This window comes from Bombus vosnesenskii, unplaced genomic scaffold (genome assembly GCF_011952255.1).
Source record: "Bombus vosnesenskii isolate JDL3184/JDL3185 unplaced genomic scaffold, Bvos_JDL3184-5_v1.1 scf7180000013285, whole genome shotgun sequence".
NCBI classification, from domain to species: Eukaryota; Metazoa; Arthropoda; class Insecta; order Hymenoptera; family Apidae; genus Bombus; species Bombus vosnesenskii.
Genome location: NW_022882938.1, coordinates 2,475,012 through 2,499,690, shown reverse-complemented (window position 1 = coordinate 2,499,690; position 24,679 = coordinate 2,475,012). Strand labels below are relative to the sequence as shown.

The window sequence follows — 24,679 nt, the reverse complement described above, 5'->3', positions numbered from 1 at the left end:
GCAACTTATGAAATTACAAGATGAAAAGTGTAGCTAGGCTTTATTGAATAAAAGTATAGCATCGATATGAAACACGAAAATGAAACTTCTTGATCGAGCAAGAAGTTTTCGAAATAGAGTAACTAAAGTGAAGTTGATCGGTATCGATACTGAGTTATTACAAACTGTCAATTATTAAATTTTCATCCGGTTATCGATGAATCTTGCATCCGAAAATTTTATATTTAACATGTTTTTATTTTTACCGGTAAGTTTAATTTCGCCTATAAAATTCAAAGTCATTTCATATGTTGTCATGGAAAATCAATTTAAATTAAAATTCGAAATATTTCTTCAATTAAACTTTCATTCCTTTTACTCGTCATTTAAAAATTTGTATTTGCGCCATAAGAGTAATATAACGATTATTACAAAATTCAAAGAGAATTTGTAAAACTTTGAAGAAAGAATTAAAAGATATGAATTGTGAAGCAAAATCTCTATGAACAGACGAATATCGTTTCCATCGATTCGATGATTGGCAATAAGTGACTTCGTGGTGCTACGATTTCTTCTTTTTTCCCTTTTCTTCTTTCGTTCGCGAGAATCGTCAAGGAATTCTAGCCGTAATAACTGCCTGAGAAATAATTATCATTTTAACAGGACGTGACCGTAATCGCCAGCGTCCCGCGATTCCAGGAATTTCATTAGTTTCGATAAATTCAGTCCGTCTAGCCTCGATTGTCTTTCGTCATTAATTCCCGACAACGCAGCCGCATTCATTACTAATTCCTATCTAACACGCCAACTCAATTCGCCCACGATCGATCGATCGTCTGATCATCATTAGAAACGTTTTAATTGCCAAGCTCTTTGTTCCCCTTCTTTATTTTTCTTTAAGATTGCTACAAATTTCATGCATTTTTTCTTCATCTAGAAAATAAAATGGAAGACAATTTACTAACTCTAACGAAGATCATTTCTACTGTTGCATTATGTTGTAATGAAAGTTAAGTTTCACGTTATGAATTATTTTGTAACGATAAATGATTTGTGCCTGAAATACCGAATTTTTTAAGTGTCCACAAAATTAAATAATTCAGAATGGGCTGTGTATTTATATTAATTTTATGCATATTCGTGCGTTGGTGCATTTTAAATGCGAAATTGTATCTTCTCTTTGAACTGCACTACGAAGAAATATTAAGATGCTTATGTCTTAAAACTATTAATTTTAGGTCATTCTGAATACTTTGCATAGTCAATGCAAAAATGTAATTAATATAATGTAACAGTCTTATTTCACTTAATTAATACAGTAGAATATAATTACATAGTTATTATATAGTATAATATATTTTAATTAATATGTGTATAATACAGTTAATAAATCATTAAGATTACACAATTCTAATTTTCTTGAGTCACTGAATCGAATTGTACGGCGTATAATTCCATATGATCGAAGAATCGCGAAAATTAATTTTTAGGGTCTTTGTTAACTTTCGATCTTCCCAAGTTAATTCTTCTAAAGCCTAAATATTTCAACGACGTTGACCATTCTAGTTTTCTTTCTGTTCTGATGGAAAAATTCGAAACCTGTTGCGGTACGACCCCAAGAACTCTATTCTCCGCTGGCTTGCGCTCTTAACACGTTTTCCCTAGAGCAGAAAGTAATAGGGTTTCCTTATTCTTCGAGACGCAATTTGCGCCTTGGTAGAGCTCTATAAAGGCTTGTTTCTCGAGATTCATGGCCTTGACAAGTGTCCATCGTCCTTTCGAAACCATAATGAAATCGTAATGTATCTAGATATTCCAGGCTTTCATCGTTTCATTGTTATTATTAAATTACGTCTATAGACACTCGTATTTTCAATTCTTTAATTTTTTAATCTTTGATTATTCTTCGGCAATGAAGAAAACACAGATAAAGGAATGACCTACATTTTAATCATTGTATATATGTCATTGTGTACGTGTAAAAGAACCGTTAGCTACCGTGAATCAGATTTATAATTTCAATTATACTCACCTAACATAGTAATCTTCGACCTTTCCTATTTTTAATCAGCATCGTTAATCAGCAGACTGTAGATTTTTACGCGTCTACGAGAAACTTGATAGTGCAAAATTATAGCGCTGAATGCACGTAATACGGAAAGACATAAAATACCCAAATTATAGTACTTTTTGTAATACTTGCTATAATGGAATATGAATTTGCATAAAATTCTACGCTCTATTAATCGATAATTCAGTATGGTTCCTACGTGATATTTGAAGAATAAAGCTGGAGGAAGTGCGTGCGTTCGTTCGACGAGTTAGATGGGTTACTTAAAACTGTATGTGTACGTCGGTGTGCGAGGGAGTGACCGTACTTAAGGAACGAAATAGCGAGGGATGGTATGGTTTAGAAGATAGAGGAGAGAGGGTCTTCGAAGTTGAGTTGAGAAAAGAGAATCGAGCAGTGGAATCGTAGAGGCATGCTCGAAGTAGAGGAATTTAGTAGTCTTAGGGGGAGGAATTTAAAAAAAAAAAAAAAAGGAAGAAGAGACCGAGCCGAGGAGAATTTTTTGGAGGAAAGTTTCAAACGAAATTCGAGGAACAGCTTACGAGATAGGAAGTTCGAAAGGTCGTGGGAAGATAGAAGAAACGAAGATCAGAAGGAAAAATGATGGAAGGAGTTTCGGCGAATTTGAAGAAAAATTCCTGACATTTGTTAGGACTAAATTTACAGAGTGTTCGGCGAGAATTACATACTTGAAGCAATCGATAAGGAATATTTATAGCAGAGGCCTATAAAAATTCTTAACTTGCTATATTTATGAAGTTGATAACATCTAATTAAGTTTATTTTATAGGGGCAGTTTCTTTGGAAGTTGTAGTTATAGTTTCGGAGAAAATTCATATCAATTTATCAGAATTATCAGAGGCGTGCATCTTCTGTCGAAATGTTATTTGAACCGCAGATAAGCGAAATTGTTCTAATAGCAAAATTAAAAATGTTCAGCAAATAGGGTTAATAAAGTTTCTGCTGATGATTAACCAAATAGTTTACAATTATAAGTCACATGATATGGTTTGTTGAAAATGACCGTAATATACATATAGTTGACATAGAGACGTAATATGACAGGATGTATTAAATATTAACAATTGCATTTCGATGTTACAAATTGAATTCTCTTGGTTGATTTGTCACGTGCATTCTACGTATAGAAATAATGCTATTGCATGATGATAACCTAGTGGAAATAGAGAGAAGTTAAAAATCGACACAGTAAGTGTTTGGATGGTGAACGAAATTTAGTAGAAAGTGAGATTTTGAAGAGTTCTGTAAACTAGAGGAACGTAGGCAAAATTCAGGAAACGCGAGAAGAATGTGCGGATAAATTAAAGATTACTGATAACTAGTTTGATAGGCTGTTAAAAAATTTTAATTACTTCATTATCTTAATTATGTGCTGTTTAAGTTATTTATGGAAATTATTAATTTATGAGACTTTTAGAAATTTTTCATTATCTTGTTATATAAGTTATTTATTCTTTAAGTTACTTATAGGAATAATTTGGATACATAGAAGTTTGATAAGTTTCTTTGGTCATTTTAAATTATTTCATTACGTATTATTTTTTTCATAAGTTCGAATGATTAATTCCCTATTGTTGTAAACTTTAAGTTTCAATTACGTAATGGTTTTATAACGATCATTTGCTTGCCTCGGTTGTGTAACCAAACAAGCATTACATAAATGAAATATTTATGGAATGGTTATTTAAATAATATATCATTTTATTACAGTAAATTCATTTTGCAATAACCATGAGCTATTTATTTGAATATACAGATCATTTAATTACACAATTATCAAAGTAATAATTTGTTATTTTATATATGAATAAATATTTCCCAATCTCTCAAATAATTTTTGATCTTATCATATCAATATCATCAACTGAGTCAGAAATACAGGCATTTTTACAGTTTAGATGTCACCATCGTGCAATATTCAGGGACGATAGACAACCCTATCAGATAAAAATTAACCTACAACTGGAAAAGAAGAATTAGCTCTCAGTTGACGTATATGCACTTTTGACAAAGCGTAAGCAGTTTATCTTGTCAGATTTCTGTTTCTATTCTATTTCTACTTCTATTTCTATTATATTTTGATATTAAAAACTCGTATACTATCGAGCCTGGCTAATCGTACGACTATATCTTTTTAATATTTTTATTACTGACTATATTTTTCCCATCAAGAGTACGCTGTACAAATCATGCGAATTCGCGCGTAATCACCTTCCACGAATATTCTAATTGTCCCTTGCTTTCAGCCGAATTTCACCAATACGAGGGAAAATCTAGCCGTTTCCCTTTTCACGCCGATCGCGATCCCTCGATACTTCTTCCCTTTTTACTTTCTTTTCTTTACGAGCCACGACAGAGATCCCGCTTTTAGACGACCGAGCCAGATAAGCCGGATGCTTGTTGGCTCGCACGAGGAGAGAAGCGGAGGTTAAAGCGCCGATAAACCGGGCTTACCGCGGTGACGCGCGTGCTTTTGCCTCGTAACTTCTTTTTCTCCATTTTCTCGTTTGCCATTCTGCACGAAGAATCGCGACCAAGCCTTGTCCACGTCGCAATTTCTCTGTAACTTGTAGCTCGCTGTTAACAGATTTTTGTAGAACATTTTCTAGAACAAGAGGCTTCGGTACCGTGGTAATTGAAAAGAAATTTATTGCATAGGTCTGTCGTCTACAGACATGAATAAAAGAATCCTTAAAATTGTCACTTGTGAATGCATGAATATTATTTGATTATAACATACGAAACGCTCATTTGAATGCTTTAGTTTTTACGATACAATGTACATAACAACAAGTATATCATTTGCCTGCACTATATTTGCACTGTATTATTTAAGAAAATTGAACAAAAATATTTTTATCATTTTCCACGTGTACTTACATTTACCATAAATAAATTTTTACACAAAGCATTCTTTCACAATACTACCGGAATCAGCTCAAATATTATGGTGACTGTATGTTCACTATAATCCTAAAAATGAAACGTATATGTTCCTATAACGTTCCACTTATATTAATCTTTCTCTTACATTTACTTCACCTTCTTCCCTCTATTCCGGCAAACTAATAAACGCGGCAAACTAATAAATACCGCAACGCGTTGCCCTGAGATCCATAAACGAAAGGACGCGAATAATTTTGCAACAGCAATATTAAAATTGTCCTGGCTCGTCTCCCCACGGATCTTTCGTTGAATTACGCTTTATTATCCCTGGCGGGAATCATAATTAATCGGGCTTTATCGCGCGCCTTTTACAAGTTCCGAACTTTATCTCGTTTATCGCGTCGCGAATCAGCACGTGAAGTTCACTTCCTGTTTAGGAGAGCGTTAACCCTTCAACCAGCTACAGTGTTGATAATGTAGTGGTGTGTGACGTGTATTTCGTGTTTCTACGAAGATACGAGATTGTAGGCGTACGAAGAGACGAAGAGACAAGCTCGTGGGATACTTCATTTTGTTCTAATAGTCGTATCGATTAAACTTGGAGATTAGACTCGAGCTTCTCGGGAGCTCTGCATCAACAATTTCCTGTCCCAGCTAGCGCACTTCTTCCAGTTCGGGGCAAACGTTTCCCGTTTCGCGCGATTTCTTCTCGTCGATGATATAATTGGATTATTGGGAAATTGATCGTGATATCACGTTGAACAGATACCGTAATTTGCATAATTTGTGTATGTTTTCTTATGAAATGTATGCTGATACTTTGTGCGATATAATTGTTTTTATGGACGAGCGGTACGATCCGTTTTAATGAAATTTTTCATTTCATTTGACGTTTGTTATATTATATGTAAGTACCATTTGTGAGTATTTTTATACGCTGTTATGTAAGTACTGCCAATTAAAATGATAGATCTGTTCCATTTAATCTATGCTCCTTCTGCGTCCAATTAAAAATGATCATATCATATCTTATAAAGCGTATCTTTTTGTTTCAACGATAAGAAGGAAATGCTCTTATTATATCATTATAATCGGTTAAAATTGAGTTTCTGCTTGTTATGCCACGTTTTATAATACTTTGCGTTTTATTCATACCTTTAAATTGTTAATAGTTGATTAATTAACAATGATATTATTTAATAACGTGATAAACTAATTTCGCTTTCTCTTTACCTATAGATCTATATACGTACAAGTATTTTCCAAAAAATTGTTGTATATTCTAATTGTAGAATTTTTATATGTCTTATATTACAAATATTTATAATCTTCGTATTTCTAATTACTTTCTATCTGCTTGTTTATTACTCTATAGTTCGTGAAAACTTCTCGTAATCTGCCCAACTACTCACATTTCTAAGAAAGCTGAAAACGAGCTTCCTTAATTCATCCAAGCTTCTTATCTCTTACGCTGTTCCAAATTACGGTATAATGTAATAAAAATGTAAAACTTTGCCTCATTAGAAATCCATCATCCTTATCGCGTCGTACACGTATACAAAGACTGCGATCTAAAAAGAAAAGAATTTGTTTCGCACGAATGCAAAACTCTCGAAACTACCCTTTCGTCTAAATTTCTTACATTTGGCGCAATTATTCGAATTTCCAAGAGTGAGGAAATAAAATAGTATTAAACCGATTCCAATTAATCCACTTCTCGCGTCTAATCCATCCCACTAAGTACCTCGCATTTCCGTTACTCAGCGGCGAAAAGCTCTTTCAAAAGCTTAGCGAATCCCTTTGTCGTCTAAATCACATCCAGCTACTTATCAGTCGCGCAGCATTCGAAATTACCAAAGTGGCATAATAAAAATGTAAATTTCCGGTCATTGGCCTGTCAAAGATTCGCACTGAGAAGTATGAAACGTCTGAATTTACTCGCGTGATAACCTGCACGCGTGCGTGCGTGCAATTAGACTTCAGAGAGTCGGTCACGACAAACGCGTCTCGACGCCGGCGCCGCGGCGCCTTCCTTCTACCCGGCGATATCAACATTCCACGCTTGGCACGCGCTGGAATTCTTTATGGTCCCCACGGCAGCGGCACGAAAGAAAGAGAGGCCACACCCTTGGCGAGTGGTCGTTAAGTATAAAACACGAGGAAAAAGAGAAGAAAGAAGGCGATTTAGGGCATGAAAAAAAAAAGAACTTCCAAGATATCTTGCGACTACTAAGTTTTACGCTAAAGCTTCAGATTTATGTAATTTTTGTTTCGTTAAAGTAATTTCAACTTTTGTGATAACTAGACTGAGGATGTTCATGCGCTTTTGGGAAATTTAAAATTGCAACAATTCGCAGAATGCGTAATATTTAATATAAATATTTGAGATGGACAAAGTAGGATACTTTTTGTAATGTTTGGTACGTGAGAGAAAAGTTTTTATGTAGGTTCCGTTTCATAAAATATATTGGGAAACATTGAAAATATCGTATAAACATCCGCGGTACAGTGATTAGATTAATTCACAGTCGATTGTATGTTATACAATATCGAGTAAATTGGAGTTATAAATTCGATATAATTACAATTATAATATGTTATTTTATTATAAGCGTATATAGACTAATGAGAGACGAACAAACTGAACAGTCACAATTTTTTAAAAAATATAATCTTTAAAATCATATTTAAAGATGTATGCAAGTATCAGTGTGTATAGTAGGTTCAGAGTGTGAAATACTAAATAATTGCCGTTTTTCTTCGTAATATAATATTATTTTATCATGTACAATATTTTGAATAAAACGCGTGAATTATTTCTGCCTTTGAAAATTCTATCTGAAGTGATTGATTATTCAGCTTTCACCATGGCTTTATTGAAAAATAATTCATGATAAATGTAATAAACCAAAAAAAGCAATTGAATATGACTGAACAAAACAATATCTAACAGTAATTGTTTGTTAAAATAAGTGCAAGAAACTAGAAAAGAATTGTATGTAGATAGGACATACATATGTAAAATCGGTAAAGTCGGGGGATGAAATATTGGGCTATACTACTTGCTAATGTCGGCTTTTACTGCTATCGCTACAATGGAGATAAAAACTATAATACTTATGCAGAATATTCCAGTTTCTTTCCATGAAAGGATGTGAACGTCTCACGAGTAAAATTAAGAAATTGTACAAAAATATTAGATAAAATGTAAACATATTATATAAACATTGAACAAACATAAATTCCTAGGCGTCTTCTTAAAAAGTTAGAACAAAAATCTTATATCAATACCATTTATATTATATCCATCTTTTATAGCACTAATACTGTTTATGTTACTCTTTTGAATGCCACGTAATTTAATTTTAAAAAATTCGATCGAACATTTGAAATGTCTAAAAAGTATTGATTTTCCAAGCTGTTTCATTTTTAATAAATGATCCGTAATACTTTGAGAATATTATTTTATGGAAATAGCATTACACTTTACTGTATATAAAATATTATACTTTGTAGAAACATTTTCGAAATCAAAGTATTATTGTTTTTGTATTATAATAACAATAAAAAAAAATAGAACGAAATAGTAAATTTCCTTCCTCATAAGTGAACTATAGGACAATTTTGTTGAGAAAATTTGAATAAATTATAAATTATAAAAATCTAACGAATTCCAGAAAGTCGTGAGCGAAATTTAACTACTCTAACAGTTCTAAAAAATTGTAAACGGTGGTGGTTCTATTGATTTTGGACTAATCATTGGAAATTCGTTTCGCGGAAGGTTTCATTAATTTTATAAACTTTTTTCTTTCAGTGGAATAATTTCTTAGGGAGTTACGTTATCGACGAAGGAAGTTTTAGCTGAAAAGACTTAAATCAAAATGATTGGAGATATTTGGTGAATTTTAAACAGCAGGTCGCTCTACTTAATTTCTTTTCATCTCAATTCACGTTATTAACTTTCTCTCTTCCTGAATCTCCGGCGAGAAACTTCTTTCTCTAGTCTTAGTATTTATAAGAAAATTCACTTGCAAGTCCTATCTTTTCCTGGTGCTTTTGTCTAGGTATACTAAATTGTTTAATTTCTCTATTTAATCAGAATAATTTTATTCCATTTAATCAGTTCACATAATTGTAATTAGTAAAATCGTATCAACTTTAAACAATTGATCTCTTTGTTATCTCATTGTTTTCTACATGTTAAAACTAAATTGATCTAATAAATATAAATTCTTCTGTCATATCTATTAAATCAATCTAATATCATGATAAATAAAAGATCATATATACTAAATACAATAGAGTGTAAAATTGTCTATAAAATAATTGCCGAAGGGTTAAATCAACTAAGTATTGTTTTTATTGTTTCAAGAACCGTCGCCGCTGTACGACAACAATCACTACCATGAGGAATGCCTAAAATGTAATAGCTGTGGCCTGAATCTCACGGGACCCAACCAGAAACGGGCTAGGCGGTGAGTAGAAAATGTTAATACACGAAGAAAATTATAAAAATGTAGACGAACATATAATTAACACTTCCATGTTGCTTATCACGTCAATGCAGAAATTAAGCTATGAATTTATTATCCATCTCTTCCTTTTTTACATTGTTATTCCTTTTAAAGTTTCTACACAATTGTCGAATAAAATTATGAAAGTTGTTTAGTAGTTTAAAAATTGTAAATTAAAATTGTATCGCAACAATTGCCTGAGAATCCTAAAATTGTAAAAATCGTCGTTGTACGTAGTATACCATTATATAGATCGCGATTGTTATTTTAAGTTTATATGGAAAGGTAATTTTTATTTTGCAGGTGTTTCGTATATCAATTTTTCTAATAAAAACACTTGGATTCAGGTTGTCTATTTTCTAGCGGTTGGTCTAGGTTTAAAAGACCTCGGGATCGCTTCACTGCGGATTTTTCATCGTAAAACGCATTTCCACATGACGTGGAAAAACGTCATATCGTTGGAAATACGATTCGGTCGATCGGAATTGGAACGATCGTGATTCTCGAAATGCATCGCCGCATTTCTGGTGAACTGGATCGGGGAATCGATCCATAGAACGAAAATCGTATCGTATACGTTTTTATTGCATATAGGATAGAATAATTGAAGATATTCTACCACCTGAAAGAAATAAGAAATATGTAGTAATAATATAAAGAAATAAATCTATATGATAATAAATTTTTATCATATCTTTTTATCGCTTAATTGTAATAAATATAATGTATGTATTAGTATTAAAATATTCGGAATGGTTTAATACGACAACAGAGAACGTTTATGAATTGTGAATATTATATCGTTGAACGTGAAGTAATATCAAAGTATATAGCTGCAGAAGCTATTAAATTTATAGAATGAAAAGATGTATAGTGTTCGTTTTACCATACGTCCCGAGGGAAGAACAGTTATTTTTATTACACATCGACCTATAAATATATACAATTTAGTTGAGATACTGAAACAAATAGTTTACCAGCCGATATATCGTCAATATAGTAACGCAACATATAGTAATAAAAAATGTAGTATAAGATTGAGACGAAAAATAACAAGTATTAATAATAATTTTTTCATACTTTTGATACGTCATGAGAAATTGTTTAATTGTACAATAACAGGATAAGTTTCAATAGTTTTCCGCTATTTAATCAGCGCAGGAATAAAAAGTTATGACTCCATATAGAGACAAAAATATCAAACAATATGAGAATGAAATAGCAAGTGACACGTTTCTACATTTGATATGAAAATTCGAAAATTTACAGCTTTTTCTTCGAAACGTTCGACCCAGCAATCAATAAAAAATGTCAAAGCTTCAAAAATGTAGGAAACGTATACATAACCAGGATAAAATATTTCTGTCGAGGTTTCGACTTTTAAATCATATTTATAAAAATTCGCCGACTGTTAGCCAGCGTGAATATCTGTAGTCTACATATAAATCATAAAAACCCAAAGATCCTTAGCAAAATTGCAAAAGAAAACAGAATTTGTTCATTTGAAAATCATTGAGTAACGAACGACTTTCAATCTCCAAACAAGATTTCGTTAAAAATCTGCTTGAACAAATATTATATGCATAAACAGGTAAAGCGAAAGATGATATTGGAAATGAGGAAAAGATGTTCCATCAGCTCGTTATGCAGCATGTTCGACGTTCATTAATCAAAAACTGTGTTCTGTGTGGTATACACTTACCCAAACGACGCGAAGGATCATCAATTTCTTCTGTTCCGTAGGTTCAAGAACCAAATACTTTGCGATCTTCACTTCGCTGACGTGGCGCTGATGGAGTGCTCGGACTTCATGCAGCAGTTGCGCAGCTTCAAACCACAAAGTTTAGGCTGCGCAGTTGCCCGAAGAAAATCATCGACAACCTTAATCTTCCCCTTACCACCGCAAGCTTGCTCAGGTACGGTTCATTAATTTATGAATCTTCTACATACAATGTTCCACGGTATAAGGTGTTAAGCAAGAAATAAGGTGTTAAGCATCTCGTTTTAATTCGAGACGGTCGATTTCGATATCTAACAGCGAACGAAGCCACCAGCTTGTATGCAAAAGCGCATAATCCAAGACAAGGGAAACCACCTGTAGCATCGACTCATACATATGCACGCTGGTACAAGTTGGCGATCTCTTTCCTTCCTCTCCACTTATTTTCGTCGACTTTCTTACGATGTTAACTAGAAAAGACAAATTAATTCGTCAGCTTTGGCGAATACCATATTTTGGACTGTAAATATTTATTTCTATAAGCCTTTTTAATTAAGGACTTGTCACAAATCGCGTTTCCTTGATTGAACTGATTTTTAAATTTAATAAAATCTCAATAACATTGTAAGAGATAGACGAAAGATAATAAATATTCATGAATCGACTGTAATGTAACAAGAATTGAAGAAAGAGAAGGAATTATGGTTAGATATCGGTGCAGTTACAGTGTCTTGTTATTTTATAGAACTTTGGTTGAGTAAACATTCGGATTCGATTTATAAAAAGTTTACTTTAGACTGTAGTGTTAAAAAATATGTTAAAAATTGAAGTTTCTTACGATGGATAGATCATGGAATCATCGAGAAAGATATTTCATAAATTTAATATGTTTCGTAGCTGTTTTAATGAAGAGAGGTTGATTGCGAAAAGAAAAATTTTCTATCAAAGAGATTAATTTATAAAAGGCACAAAAATCATATTAAAACCTTATCACAGTAGTAAACATATTTCCATTTAATGGTACTGGAATATATCTCGACATATTTGAAGGAACGTGGAACGAATATACATGTTTTGCATCCTCGAATCATTTAAACAAATAAACATGTTTTGCAATATTGAGCCTCTTAATTCAACGAACGTGTTTCACATATTCAAGTTATTTGTTATTTCAAGGGACATGTTTGTCGTCGTGAGTGAAACAATCGTGTTATTTACTAATTCACAAAAGTAGAGATATTGTTCAGCTTTAGTTCGGTAGAAAATATTTGATAATGGTAAATATAATTCCACTTGAAGTTGCTTAAAAAGTTATTGTTTACGTATAATTTAATTATACACGATCTAAAAATTTTCAAATTTAATTTCAAACCTGCTAGCATTTACTAAAATATGTAATTCCAAAGTTTATTTCAAATAAAATTTATCGCAATCTAAATATACAATCAATACATTTCACATGGTACCAGTATATATTATATTTGTTATTAGATTTACACAATAATTGGTAAGGAATTTAAAAAAGAAATTTTTACTCAATTCCTGAAAATCTTCAATCTTTCAGCAATTTCAATCAACGCTTACAAAGAACGAGAATGGAATTTCGTTTCAAAAAATTTGCAATTTCAATATATTTCATGCATAAAAATACCCATTGTAACATGACAATAGTGTATAATTTGCATCTTTCAACGGTTGAATAACAATGTTTGATATATTCCATAACATATCGCCCAATGTAATTAAGTGTACAACAAAATGTAACGAAAATGGCGAATCCGTTTCATCAACGATTGTCTTTCGCTTTTGGGAAGCTTAATAAAAGGGATACTACTATAATTTGACAAAATTATGAATAATTTAATATTCTATACGTTTACACAACACAGTAAATATTTTACAAATTTATTTTCGTATATATAACTCAATCGTTATTTAATTTGATACACTGAAAGAAAATGACAACCGCAGCACCGTTCATGCACAAAATTAATAAAGTTCACTTAAATCCATGCAGATGCTACGTTAAAAATATTCCCTTGCAGTAACAAACATTCATTTTGCACGAATCATTCGACGAATCATATCGAATGCAAAAGGTCAAATAAATGTTTATACGGAATTTCTATTAACAACAACGTAACAACAGTTCTACTATTATAGAATTTACTAAAAAGCCAAAAAAATCGATGTAACATTAATGATGTAATTAAAACATGTATGAGACAGTATAGGTAAATTTGTCTAGTTTTATTAAAAATAATATTCACACGAGGTATAAAAGCATTGGAGTTTTCGCTTCGTCTCATTTTCAACATTGCTATTTTCGGTAGATGTAGATTTTAAAGGGCACCCAAGTAAAATGAAAATATTACGAGTAATTTAACACGAGATATAAAAAGATTTGGAGTTTCGTTGCATCTCGTTTTCAACGTTACTGTTTTCGATAAAAAAAAGGAAGATTCTGAAGGATAAGTAAAATAATATAATAATAAAAGTAAAATATAAGAAATATTATGAAATAAGATTCAACCGAGACATATTTCTACAAAGAGTTTCCAATTTCTATCTCATCTTATTCGTAACATTACTATTTCTGATGCAAGTAATAAGATTTTCAAACGTACTGCACTAAGGTATAAATATTCTATATAATTTCATAAGTATCAGGAGTGTTTCTATATCTCAATTTCACTCTGTCCTCTGCAATTGCTAAAACACCTACAAATACAACAAACATATAAGATACACATAAACCCGGAGATTGTAAGATTAAAAAGAAGAACGCGGCAAATACAAAGTTACAAACAAGAGAAAATTTTCAATCGATATTTGCCGCCAGAAAAAGCTTCCTCACATACAAACAGCCTCGATCCATCAAAAATTTCATTCGACATCGTGATAACACTACCTTCATTCTCCAAAAAACCAGCGAAAGAAGCTCGCCGAACCTTTCCGCCTAAACTCATCTTCGATCGAAAGAAACCGAGAGTTTTCGCAGGAATCAACCCTCGATCGTTATTTTATCACTTCGAAGGGGATCTCGCGATCCTGTAACCGTTAGAAACGAACGAAGAAGAAGCGGCAAGAGGAGCAGCATCGGAAGGAGTGAAAAACTGGAACGTGCTATCCCCCCGTCCCCTCTCAAGTATCGACGATCGAATTTACGAAGCACTACAGACCATTAGTTCCTGCTGAGAGAAAGCTGAGATTAAAGGAGTGGTAAGACGACCAGAAGACGGGGATGCACCGGGGCCGGTTCACTTTAAGTTCGAATACCAAGCCTGTCTATAAACAGTTTGGTGTTCTACCTTACAGTGAGTCGACTGCGGTATCGTCGACGTTCTATAGGAAAAAATAAGAGAGAAAGATAAAAAGAGAGAGAGAGAGAGAATGGGAAGGAAAAAGGGCGAATCGAAGAACGAGAAGCTGGCTGTTACGAAGGGGAAAACGCGTTATCGATGATACGTGTCTAAGTGGACGGATAGTCGACGTTGCACGTGGAAGGAGAAATCCCTGAAACAGGTCAGCCCCAGTAGCGAAGGTTCGATATAGGTCGGATTCGACTGTAAGAAGGACGGATCGGATTGCTTCCTTTAATGATTTCCTGGCCTCCATTTTCCTACTCGCGTTTCCACGTGGTTTGGAAAAATGTTCTGAAAGAGGGGGAGATCGTTTAGATCGATGAAGCTGTTGCTTCGTGATGGATGGAAAAGTTTCTATAGGCTTAATACGAATCGACGTTTTATTTGTGTGATACTTTAATAAAGATTTATTTGCGTACTATCATTGAAAAGAATATGGATATATCAGTCGGAAAAGGGATACTGTCTTCTAATTTTAGATTTTTCTTAGATTTTTGAACTAAATTGTCTACTTGTTTTGAGTAGTGTACGAATAAGTATGAAGTGTTTAGAAGGGAGTTAGGGTGTTCAGGTTAGAAAAGTTAGCGATATTTATAAGCTGTGTATAAAATACTTGAAGCATATTTTTCAGTTATAAACAATTTACCTTTATAATAGAAACGCTCTATTAACTATATTGTTAGAGTGAGAAACAGGAAGCATGAATGAAATAGAGGCGAATTTTCGTGAAATTAAATTGTAACTGGAAAAGTAAGCCTCAAACGACATTTCTTATTCCATAAATTACCACGGGATTATTATTCATTTCTTTACGTGCAACTCAAAAAATATCTGCAACTGAGACTCGAAACGTCCACTTCAAACTGTCGAAAGTTTGAACCCTATTTGATGTCAATGCTAAAAACTCCATTAAGGTTGAGCTTTAAAGCTTCGAGCATTCAAATTTTATACATCACTATAGATAGATAGTATAGATCACAGTAAGCAGATCGACTGTAAAAAGAGGTTGGATTCACTGAAACTTCTGCCGCGTTTCGAGTGTTGTCTCAAAAAAGGAGGGCAACAGACTGAACTGATAATAATATTGAGAAATGAAATTTGCGGAGAAAATGGATTTCGAAGCGTGTGAAGTATCATACTTGCGTGTTGCTGGAATGGTTTTCGGTTTACTTGAGATCTTGAGGAAAGTTACGCTGACGACGTTGAGATTGATTGAAATTTTTGTTATTAAAGAGAAATTTACTTTGGATTAATTTTCTACGACGTGAAATGATACTTTAATCTAAGAAATTATTGCAAAAATTGTTATGAATATTATTATATCATTCTAGATATTATCAATATTTTGTCATTCCTAAAATTAACATTACAATTTACCAAGATCCATATAATATTATTCATAAAATTAATATATACGTTTCTAAAAATGATTATCCCTCCCACAGTATTTAGTTTACTCGTCATGTAATAAAAAGGCAATTAAGTTAATCCCAATTTAATCCTAAAAATCCCCAAACGGATTCAACCACTTTACAAACCCCTTCGGCTCAAACTAAATCACATCATTAAGTAGAATATTAAATATTTCCATAGATGAGTTCTGCAACGAGTTTCCTCACAATCTGGTACCTACACCTGGCTACTGGATCGAGTGCTCTAGACAGCAAATCACTTCTGACACGATCTGGGACGAGAGCGAGAGCGGAGAAGCGACTGACACTGAATTGGCTGAGGTTCAACAAGAGTCGGATACCGACGAAGTGCCCAGGAAGAAGACCACGATCGAGGAACAATGGGAAAAGAATCAAGGATTCGAGCTGACCTCTGTCGAACAAGAGACCTATGAAAAATATTTCTACGGAACTGAACATTGGAATTATTTTGCCAACGACGAAGATCTTGGCCCGGTGATACTAAGTATCAAGCAGGAAACATTGAATAGCCGGGATCAATTCAGAATTCTCGTCAGAGCCATCAGTTACACTGTACACGGGCTAATTCCTGCGAGCTGTGTATTTGCTGACAGGTATTTGGCGATATTTTGTATTTTTTGGAAGCATTTGCGAATAGTTTGCGTAGTTTTAGATTTTTAATTTTTGGCGATATTTACATGACATATTTGTAGTTTTTCGGGTTTCGAAATTCCTGTTTTTAAAAGTCATTCGAAGCACTGGTTTCAGGTTTATCCTGAAAAAATGAGCTAGAAGGGCCGTGATAAGTTGAAACAAAGCGCAATATGTTATTACAAATACGATAAAAATTGCAAATATGTCATATTTTGTAATTGTTAACAGATGCAGTGTTGGATAAAACACTGAAAATATATAAAATAAAATGGAGAGTTTAAAAAGTAAATTATATGGAGAAACGGTAACCACAGTAATATAATGACATGGATTATAAATTATTAAAATTTGAAAAAAAGATAAGTTAAATATCATTGTTAAAATGGAATATGTAAGTGGTTTGATTTATCGTAGACTAGTGTAACCGAATAGATCATTGATATAAGAAAGATTATAAGGATCTAGAAGTCTTTTTAAATAATATCTTGAAAAGTAACTGGATAGGACAATCTGAAACATCATAAATATCGATTAAATATTTCACAAAAAATTGTCAATGTAACTGTAGAATTAATTGGAACCTCTTGAAAATCCCAACTGCAAAAGGAATATTAAATGAAGTAGAAATGAGACAGTTTGGAAAGTTCTATAACGGGAATTAGGCATCAAACAAGTAGTACAAGTCAAACATTTTGCTTACAAGCGTAATATAGACGTATCCAGTGGCACAGTTTAGAGACTAAACAGTGTAAGTAAGCAATAGTAATATCCTAACTCTCACAGGAGCCTTTAATACCGCCTAATTAGGTTAAACTACATGGTAGAATCAAGGTGAAATTAATTCTACTCTTCGAGCTACGTAGAAATAACAAACTAATAGAATACACAAGCTTCGACTTCGACAAATCCTTCTTTTATCAAAATTTATCGTAACTACGCTATTTGATTGATCAGAAACATAATCCCATTCTTTCACTAAAATTATAAACAATTGAATAATATTAACAAATTTTAATTGTTTTCGCTTCTTCCATTTTTCTTTTATTTTCTCTTCACATCATATCTGACGTGATTATAATAATATAAAAAAATAATTATAAAGTTATAAAAAATATTTTTGTCACGATGTTTTTGAAAACATTTCAGATTTATTTAAATATTTTCATATTTATAAAATATATGCATACAGGGTAAGATCGAAAGTATTATATATGTGGGTGAAAGGTGATTCCTGAAAATAGATTGAAAGTGTAAAATAAAATTTGATCATGCAAGGTTTAATTTTCATGAAAATAGATTTTTAGGTAGCCGGATAAAATAAAGTACGCTTGATAAAATTCTCCTTTATGCTTCTTCAGTTTAATAACTCATAAAAGTCGCGTAAGTGTTATATATAGAAACAATAAGCATTATAATGTCCTTCGACAAATCCTATTTTCACAAATATATTTTCTCGCAAAATCAAACTCGAGCAAAAAAATATTATTCTACGCTTTTAATTCAATTGCGCATACATGAATTACATATAACACTATACTCTTGAAGATATTTAAGATATATTACATTTGACCCAGCGCGAAAACCGCGAAATGTTGTTTGTAGTGTAAATAGCACTTAACTCTATCTCTACGAAGAGTACATGTACACTTTTAAAAATCATTTGCTAAAAGCGATATACATTCTGTGTAAACTGAAGTCATTTTTATTCATGATATAAAATACAAAAATAAACTTCTTTTCCCTTAAAATATTATAGAAAAGTAGAACAGCTTTGAAACTTTAATTTCGAATAATAATTGCAAGTAAAACGGACTAAAAGTAGTCACACTAAATTAAATTTGGTATAAGAAGAACATTCCCTGTATTTATTATGCTTGTCACCGTTTAGAATCTCTAAATTTTAGTAAAGCAACTTCCCGTCTATATTCCAAAAACCGCTTTCGACTCTTAACTTCACGTAACGAAAGAGTTAAATGTCGGTAGAATTCAATTAAAGACCATTCTTCTCGTAAAACGAACATTCACGAGTTTCTCATTTCTCACAGGTACAATCGCGAGGAAGTGGTCCGCAGCTTAGGCAAAGAGGTGAACGTGAATCCGCCATTAACGTTAGGTCAATTACCTGACACTCAGGATGAGCTGCTGAAGCTGGATCAGGTGTTCATAAAATCGGAGTTGAAAGTCGGCGTACTGTACGTTCAAGAGGACCAGCGTACCGAGGAGGAGATATTGGACAACCACCAGAATTCGCCGCTTTTCGACGAATTCCTACAAATTCTCGGTGATAAAATTCGTCTGAAGGGTTTCGATAAGTACAAGGGCGGCTTGGATACGATTCACGACCTGACTGGATTGTACTCTGTGTACACGAATTGGCGAGGCATCGAGATCATGTACCACGTGTCCACATTCCTACCTAATGAGAAGCACGACGTGCAAAGGGTAAAATAAATTTTTTGTCGTTGTTGACACGTTTACCACCGACAGCGTTTTAATCAATCTTTTCTTATCTTGCCTGAATTAAATAGCTAAATTGAAGGCTAATACATTAAACGGAATGTCTTGGCTCTAAATTTTATTATACATTATTTTACTATTTATTAGTTATTATTGGACTGCTTAGTTATTATTATTCGGAAGATTTGAAAATGTAAAATCGCATAAAATGTAATAATATGAGAAAACATATAAACTATGCAAAATATAATGACTTTTATAGTATTTGGTAAGTAAAACAATTTTCAATTCTTTCAACTTTTAGACAATTTTTTAACCGCGTATAAGATTGTAAGAAAACTACAAGAATACTCTGATGATAGAGTTCGCAAATATTACTGTGGCGTAATAACTAATTTTCCATATAGATGGAGGACAATCATAAGTAACAATAGATATTAGGTACATTGAAGACTAATTAAACCCGGCTTTGTAACACATATCGCGTTACACGCATAGCAAGGATTATAATTCCAATTCAATAAAGGCAGATAGCATTCAGAATTTTGGTTGAATGAAATTCTCAGTTTCAAGTCCTCAAATTGAGAATTATTCATTGTTTAATTATTGACTTATTTATTTATTTATTATTTATTTATTAATTATTTATTAATTATTTATTAATTATTTATTTATCTATTTATTATTGACTTATTGACGTAATTATCAATTTAGAACTATGTATAATATGTGATTCATGATGTATATGATACAATTTCTGTATATAACATTACGTATATATCAATATTATATTATTTGACATGATATTAAACTATGTGCAGTTAATACTTATTACTATGAAAGCAATCATAAACAACAGAAATATTCAAAATTCAACTTCAAAAGTAAATAGGAATTTTTAATTTTTCAGAAATAAAATAACATATTATTGTTAGAAAAAAGAGTTAATTGAAAGTTAATTAAAAAGAATTAGTTCAAACAATGCTGTTTTCATGAACTTTGATTGTATGAATAATAATAATTACAGGCTAATAGTTACTCTTATTATAATTATATTAAAAGAGATTGTATTGTTTAGGTACAAAAAAAACGACACATCGGTAACGACATAGTGTGTGTCGTGTTCTTGGAAGCAGACAAGACTCCGTTTAATCCAGCCTGTATGAAGTCCCATTTTCTCTACACGTTCATTCTAGTTCGAGTTAGTCCACGAATAAAAAGGAAAGTCACCAGATATGAAGTATCGGTTGCCACTAGGGACGAGGTTGGAGCATACAAACCCTATCTTTGGGAACAAAATGTTTTTAAAAAGGGTAATAATACATAATATATGAATCTTTAAATATTCTAATTGGACACACTGTGAGCTTAAATTCAACATTTGTTTGTTATATAACTTGTAATCAGAGTCTAAAAAATGAAAGACTTTTTATTATTCAACTAGAAAATTGATTAAAATTCTGTTATTAATTTGAAAATATATTCAAAGTTTATTAGAGAACATTTGTATTGTTGTGAAAAATGCAAGAATTATTTTAAAAGGAAAGAAGAGAATCGGGAAAAGATTAGAAAAGGAATAGTTTGATTTCAAAATGAACCATCTAAAACGCAAGGTAGTAACTTGGAAATAAAACTAGCTCTTACTACTTTGAAGAAAGTTATCGGTGAGATGTAAAAGCAAATTTAACGATCTCTCGATGCAACAGGTCCCATGTTCCGCGAGTGGTTATTGACGAAAATTGTGAACGGAGAGCGAGCAAGTTATTCTGCACCAAAATTCGCTAAGATGCAAGAAAGAACGAGAACTCAGATGTTGGAAGATATCGTGGCCAACTTGGCTAATCATGCAGAAACCGGGCAGATTCCGAAACCATACAGGTGAACGAACATGAACGACAACGACCACAAAGAAATTAATTATATTTTAATTAAAATATTTTATTGTATTTAAAAAGAATAAACGAATCAATGAGAACGAAATTTAATACTTTAGACGCGGTTCATGGAGACCAATTGGCCATATGAGACCATCTTCCCCACTTTTGGATTCTGTCAGAGATCAATTCGAAGATCACGATCAACTTGCCAAAGACTTCACTAAAGTATTTTTGAACAATGAAGAGAATACCACGTTAAATACGAACCTGTTTGATGTTTGTTTCCTGGTACATGGACCACAGAAGCAGAAAGTCCGATTCTTTGGCGTCAGAGCGATTTTGGCAGTTAGGAGCAGGTGATTAGTCAAAAAATTGATTTACGTTTTCGGGTAATTCAGAAAATAAAGAATAAAGAATGCAATCGTACTTCAATCTTGATGGAAGTGAACGTTAATTTTGTTAAAAATATCTTTAATATAGTATTATAATAATTATTAATTTCGTTAAAAATACTAGCAACAAAAAATTGAACTATGAACAAATTGACATTGGTAAGAAGTAAAAATTACTAACTTATTTGATTTCTTTAGAGTATTCCAAGAGATGTTGTATGGTATTCAAGCGGGTTTCGGAAGTCCACAAGTGCCGGTTGCTGAATTACTTGCCAGACCGGTACCAACCTTGTTGAGCCCACAGAAGCCACGAAGTTCTAACTTCCTTCAAGTTCCTGATGTCGAAAGTCCAAGGTTCGTATCTTGTGAATTATTTCTGTTAATCAGGATTATGCATTTTTTATCTTCAAGAGTCCAGTTTATATTCAATACGTGAATCAAAAAACATAAATAAAATCTATCATTGTTTGAGTGATTTCATGATATAATCCACGCAATATATGATGTATTAACCCATTCTTCGATAATGATAAAACGATTGTAATAGTTTATTTTTGTGTGATTGTAATAGTAACTTTTTTCATTTTATTATTAATATTTTTTATTTTATTATTCTTAATATTAATACGATGTTTCGTTTATAATCGTCTATATTGTATTTTGTGAATCAAAATAATGGCTTATTTTATTGTTCGTCAGTATTTTATTCGCAACTTCCTTTCCGTGTTAAAAATATTTAAAATATTATCTTCTCCCGTATCTCTTTAATTAGAATCCTTCTTGTAGCTGTAGTAATTAAAAATCTGAAATGAAGATTGCAGGAGAAGAACATGATGTAAGTATGATTCACATTTTTGTGTCTTGCTTAAAGGCGAATTTTTAAAGCAGAACTCGCACATTTAAAATAAAGCAAATCTTGTGAATTCATCGACCATCTTTATATTAAGTTCCTTTCTGAATGAATCACAAAAATCTAAAAAAAAGAAAGAAAAATGGATTTATAAAGTTTATTTCCTGGAATCTTCGAATATCAACCTAAAGAACTTGTCTTTTCAGTTAAAAAGCACTTATTACTTGCACGAGAACAAATGTGTGCCAATCTAAATGTAATCGTTCCTAGTTTCAAAAAATTTCATTTTTCAGTCCAATTAATTGCATAATTAGTCCGTAAAATGGGTTAATACAAATGAAGCGAAACAAGATGCATAAACGATATAACTGGATTTATTTAGCGATTAAAAAAGCCGGGAGATTAACGGTGAGAGATTGAACTTGCCTTTGGTGTCGTTGTCGAATGATAGTATATATACATATCTATATATTATATATTATATATCGTACATATTTAATCGTAATTATGTGTATTTTTTACGGCACTTCCATGTCTCCTATCCTCACACACACACACACATGAACACGTACACCTACAGAACATACACACAGCACCGCATGTTGATTATGAGTATTATTCACTTTCTTATTCGCTATATCTTTCTATTGTATTTGAATGATTAACTGTGTAGTATGTTTTACTATTCCGAAACCAATCGATAAAAGAATAAAGAACAAAAAAAAAAAAAAAAAAACAAAAGCACTGCAAGAGTAACTCGAAGTATCACACCAGTCACGCTAATTATTATTATATCTATCTTATTAGCTTCGGTCGAGATCGACGTATCGATTTTTCCCTTATTTTTTCCTTTATTTTATATCTTCCTGTGTTCTTGCGGCTGCTCTGTATGTCTTCTATCGAATTCTCGGTTCCTTTTTTTTCCAATCTAAACACTGACACTTTGTTTCCGAATTCTATTCGATTTGGTAATTTGGCTATCGGCATGCAGTGAACTTAAGTCGTCGTGTCTCGTGAACAATTTTTCTCCTCGAGTAACTGTAACAGCAAGCTCTGATTATCTCGCCTTTACTTCGGTATTTCTATATTCGCATTCACGTTTCCAATTTTTCCGATTTTGCGAACGAAGGAGACGAGCTTTCGTCGTTGTCTCGTATTGTTCGTTTTTTTCCTTATTGCTATTATTCGATGCATTCAGGAACTGTAAGATCTACTTGAAAAATCCGTCATCACCGATTTCCTTTTTATCGATTTCAATCTTCCTTTCTACTTTCCCTGCTGTCCTCTCTCCTTGATCAAAGATTCTTCTTCGAGAAGAATTTCCTCTCCGTACCCTGAGGTGCCGCTCTGCGGTTTCTGTGAGATACTGGCTCTGACTTGTTTAGACCTAAAAGCGTGCCCTCGTCACCGATGATGAAGCGAGCGTTCTCGAGGCTGGGCACGATCACGGCAGGCTGGGGACGGAGCATTAAGAAACACGGAAGCGGAAACACGCTGCAAAGCGAGGATCGGAAACGTTGGGCTAGTTCGCAGGATTGCAGCAGTACGTATATTATTGACTCTGTTAGACGACTAAATATCGTGCTTCGTTTATGGTTTTATACGTTTGGAAAGACTAACTGTAAGAAATATACTGTTAACGGTAAACGTAATTGGCGAAGTTGTAAAAGTTATTATCAGGTACTAAATTTTATGCATATTTCGAGAGACTAAACAACGATTTCAGACATGTAGGTGAAGAAAGATACGGAAGTCGATTTAGCCTATTCAGGATGATGTGATGTCAACGAAGAATTATTTTGATATATGCTTTTGTTGTATATTTAAAAAGTTTGTGTATAGGATAGCGCGTTTGAGAAATATTTATTATGATTCTAATATTTGAATGTCTGTATAGATATTAAATATTATAAATACCTAATTTAAGTAAATTTTATATTAATTAATTATATTGGCTCAAAGACTTGTTTAATCTAAGATACAAGGTAATACATGTTTCTATAAGACAGGTAGAGTTTTAATTGTTTAATTATGTCGTTACATTTCTTCCATCAATAATATACACGGTAAAATTAATTGTTAATAGATATAGAAGTATTAGATATGTATATCGGATGCGTAGAAATATTGGATTTGAATACGTGTATGTAAGAATTTTTGTTTCTGTGATTCATTGTAAATTTTCAATTCAAAATTTTAGATAAAGAGGCGAAGGAAAAGGAGAAGGCAGCTCAACAGTTGGCGGTACCCAGACTCAGCGTATGTGCGGATGCGCAGAAAGTTGATAGAGCAAAATTGGCACAAACGGAGGTAAATTTAATTAATTCGCAGTAACAATATTATTATTAATGATGTTCTATTACTGATATATTTAAACACTGACAAATACACTATTCGCGGTTATAACACAGTATGCTTATTTTTATTCCTGGCAAATGTTAATTTATTATATTTTCAATAACATTTCCTATTTTATCGTAA

General features: G+C 32.6%; 1 protein-coding gene across 11 annotated transcripts in view; it reads left to right on the top strand.

Annotated features, from left to right (window-relative positions):
• Nucleotides 1–24,679, top strand: part of LOC117232235 — a 156,455-nt gene that overhangs the window by 121,846 nt on the left and 9,930 nt on the right. For 10 of the 11 annotated variants that reach the window (XM_033491481.1, XM_033491480.1, XM_033491478.1 and 7 more), the window contains 10 exons: nt 9,330–9,432; nt 11,215–11,387; nt 16,150–16,582; nt 18,668–19,064; nt 20,158–20,392; nt 20,786–20,957; nt 21,073–21,312; nt 21,547–21,702; nt 23,584–23,741; nt 24,399–24,508. In XM_033491481.1, the coding sequence (XP_033347372.1) occupies nt 9,330–9,432; nt 11,215–11,387; nt 16,150–16,582; nt 18,668–19,064; nt 20,158–20,392; nt 20,786–20,957; nt 21,073–21,312; nt 21,547–21,702; nt 23,584–23,741; nt 24,399–24,508 (2,177 nt within the window). The remainder of the gene's footprint in view (nt 1–9,329; nt 9,433–11,214; nt 11,388–16,149; nt 16,583–18,667; nt 19,065–20,157; nt 20,393–20,785; nt 20,958–21,072; nt 21,313–21,546; nt 21,703–23,583; nt 23,742–24,398; nt 24,509–24,679) is intronic. The other variant, XM_033491479.1, reaches the window with a different exon arrangement.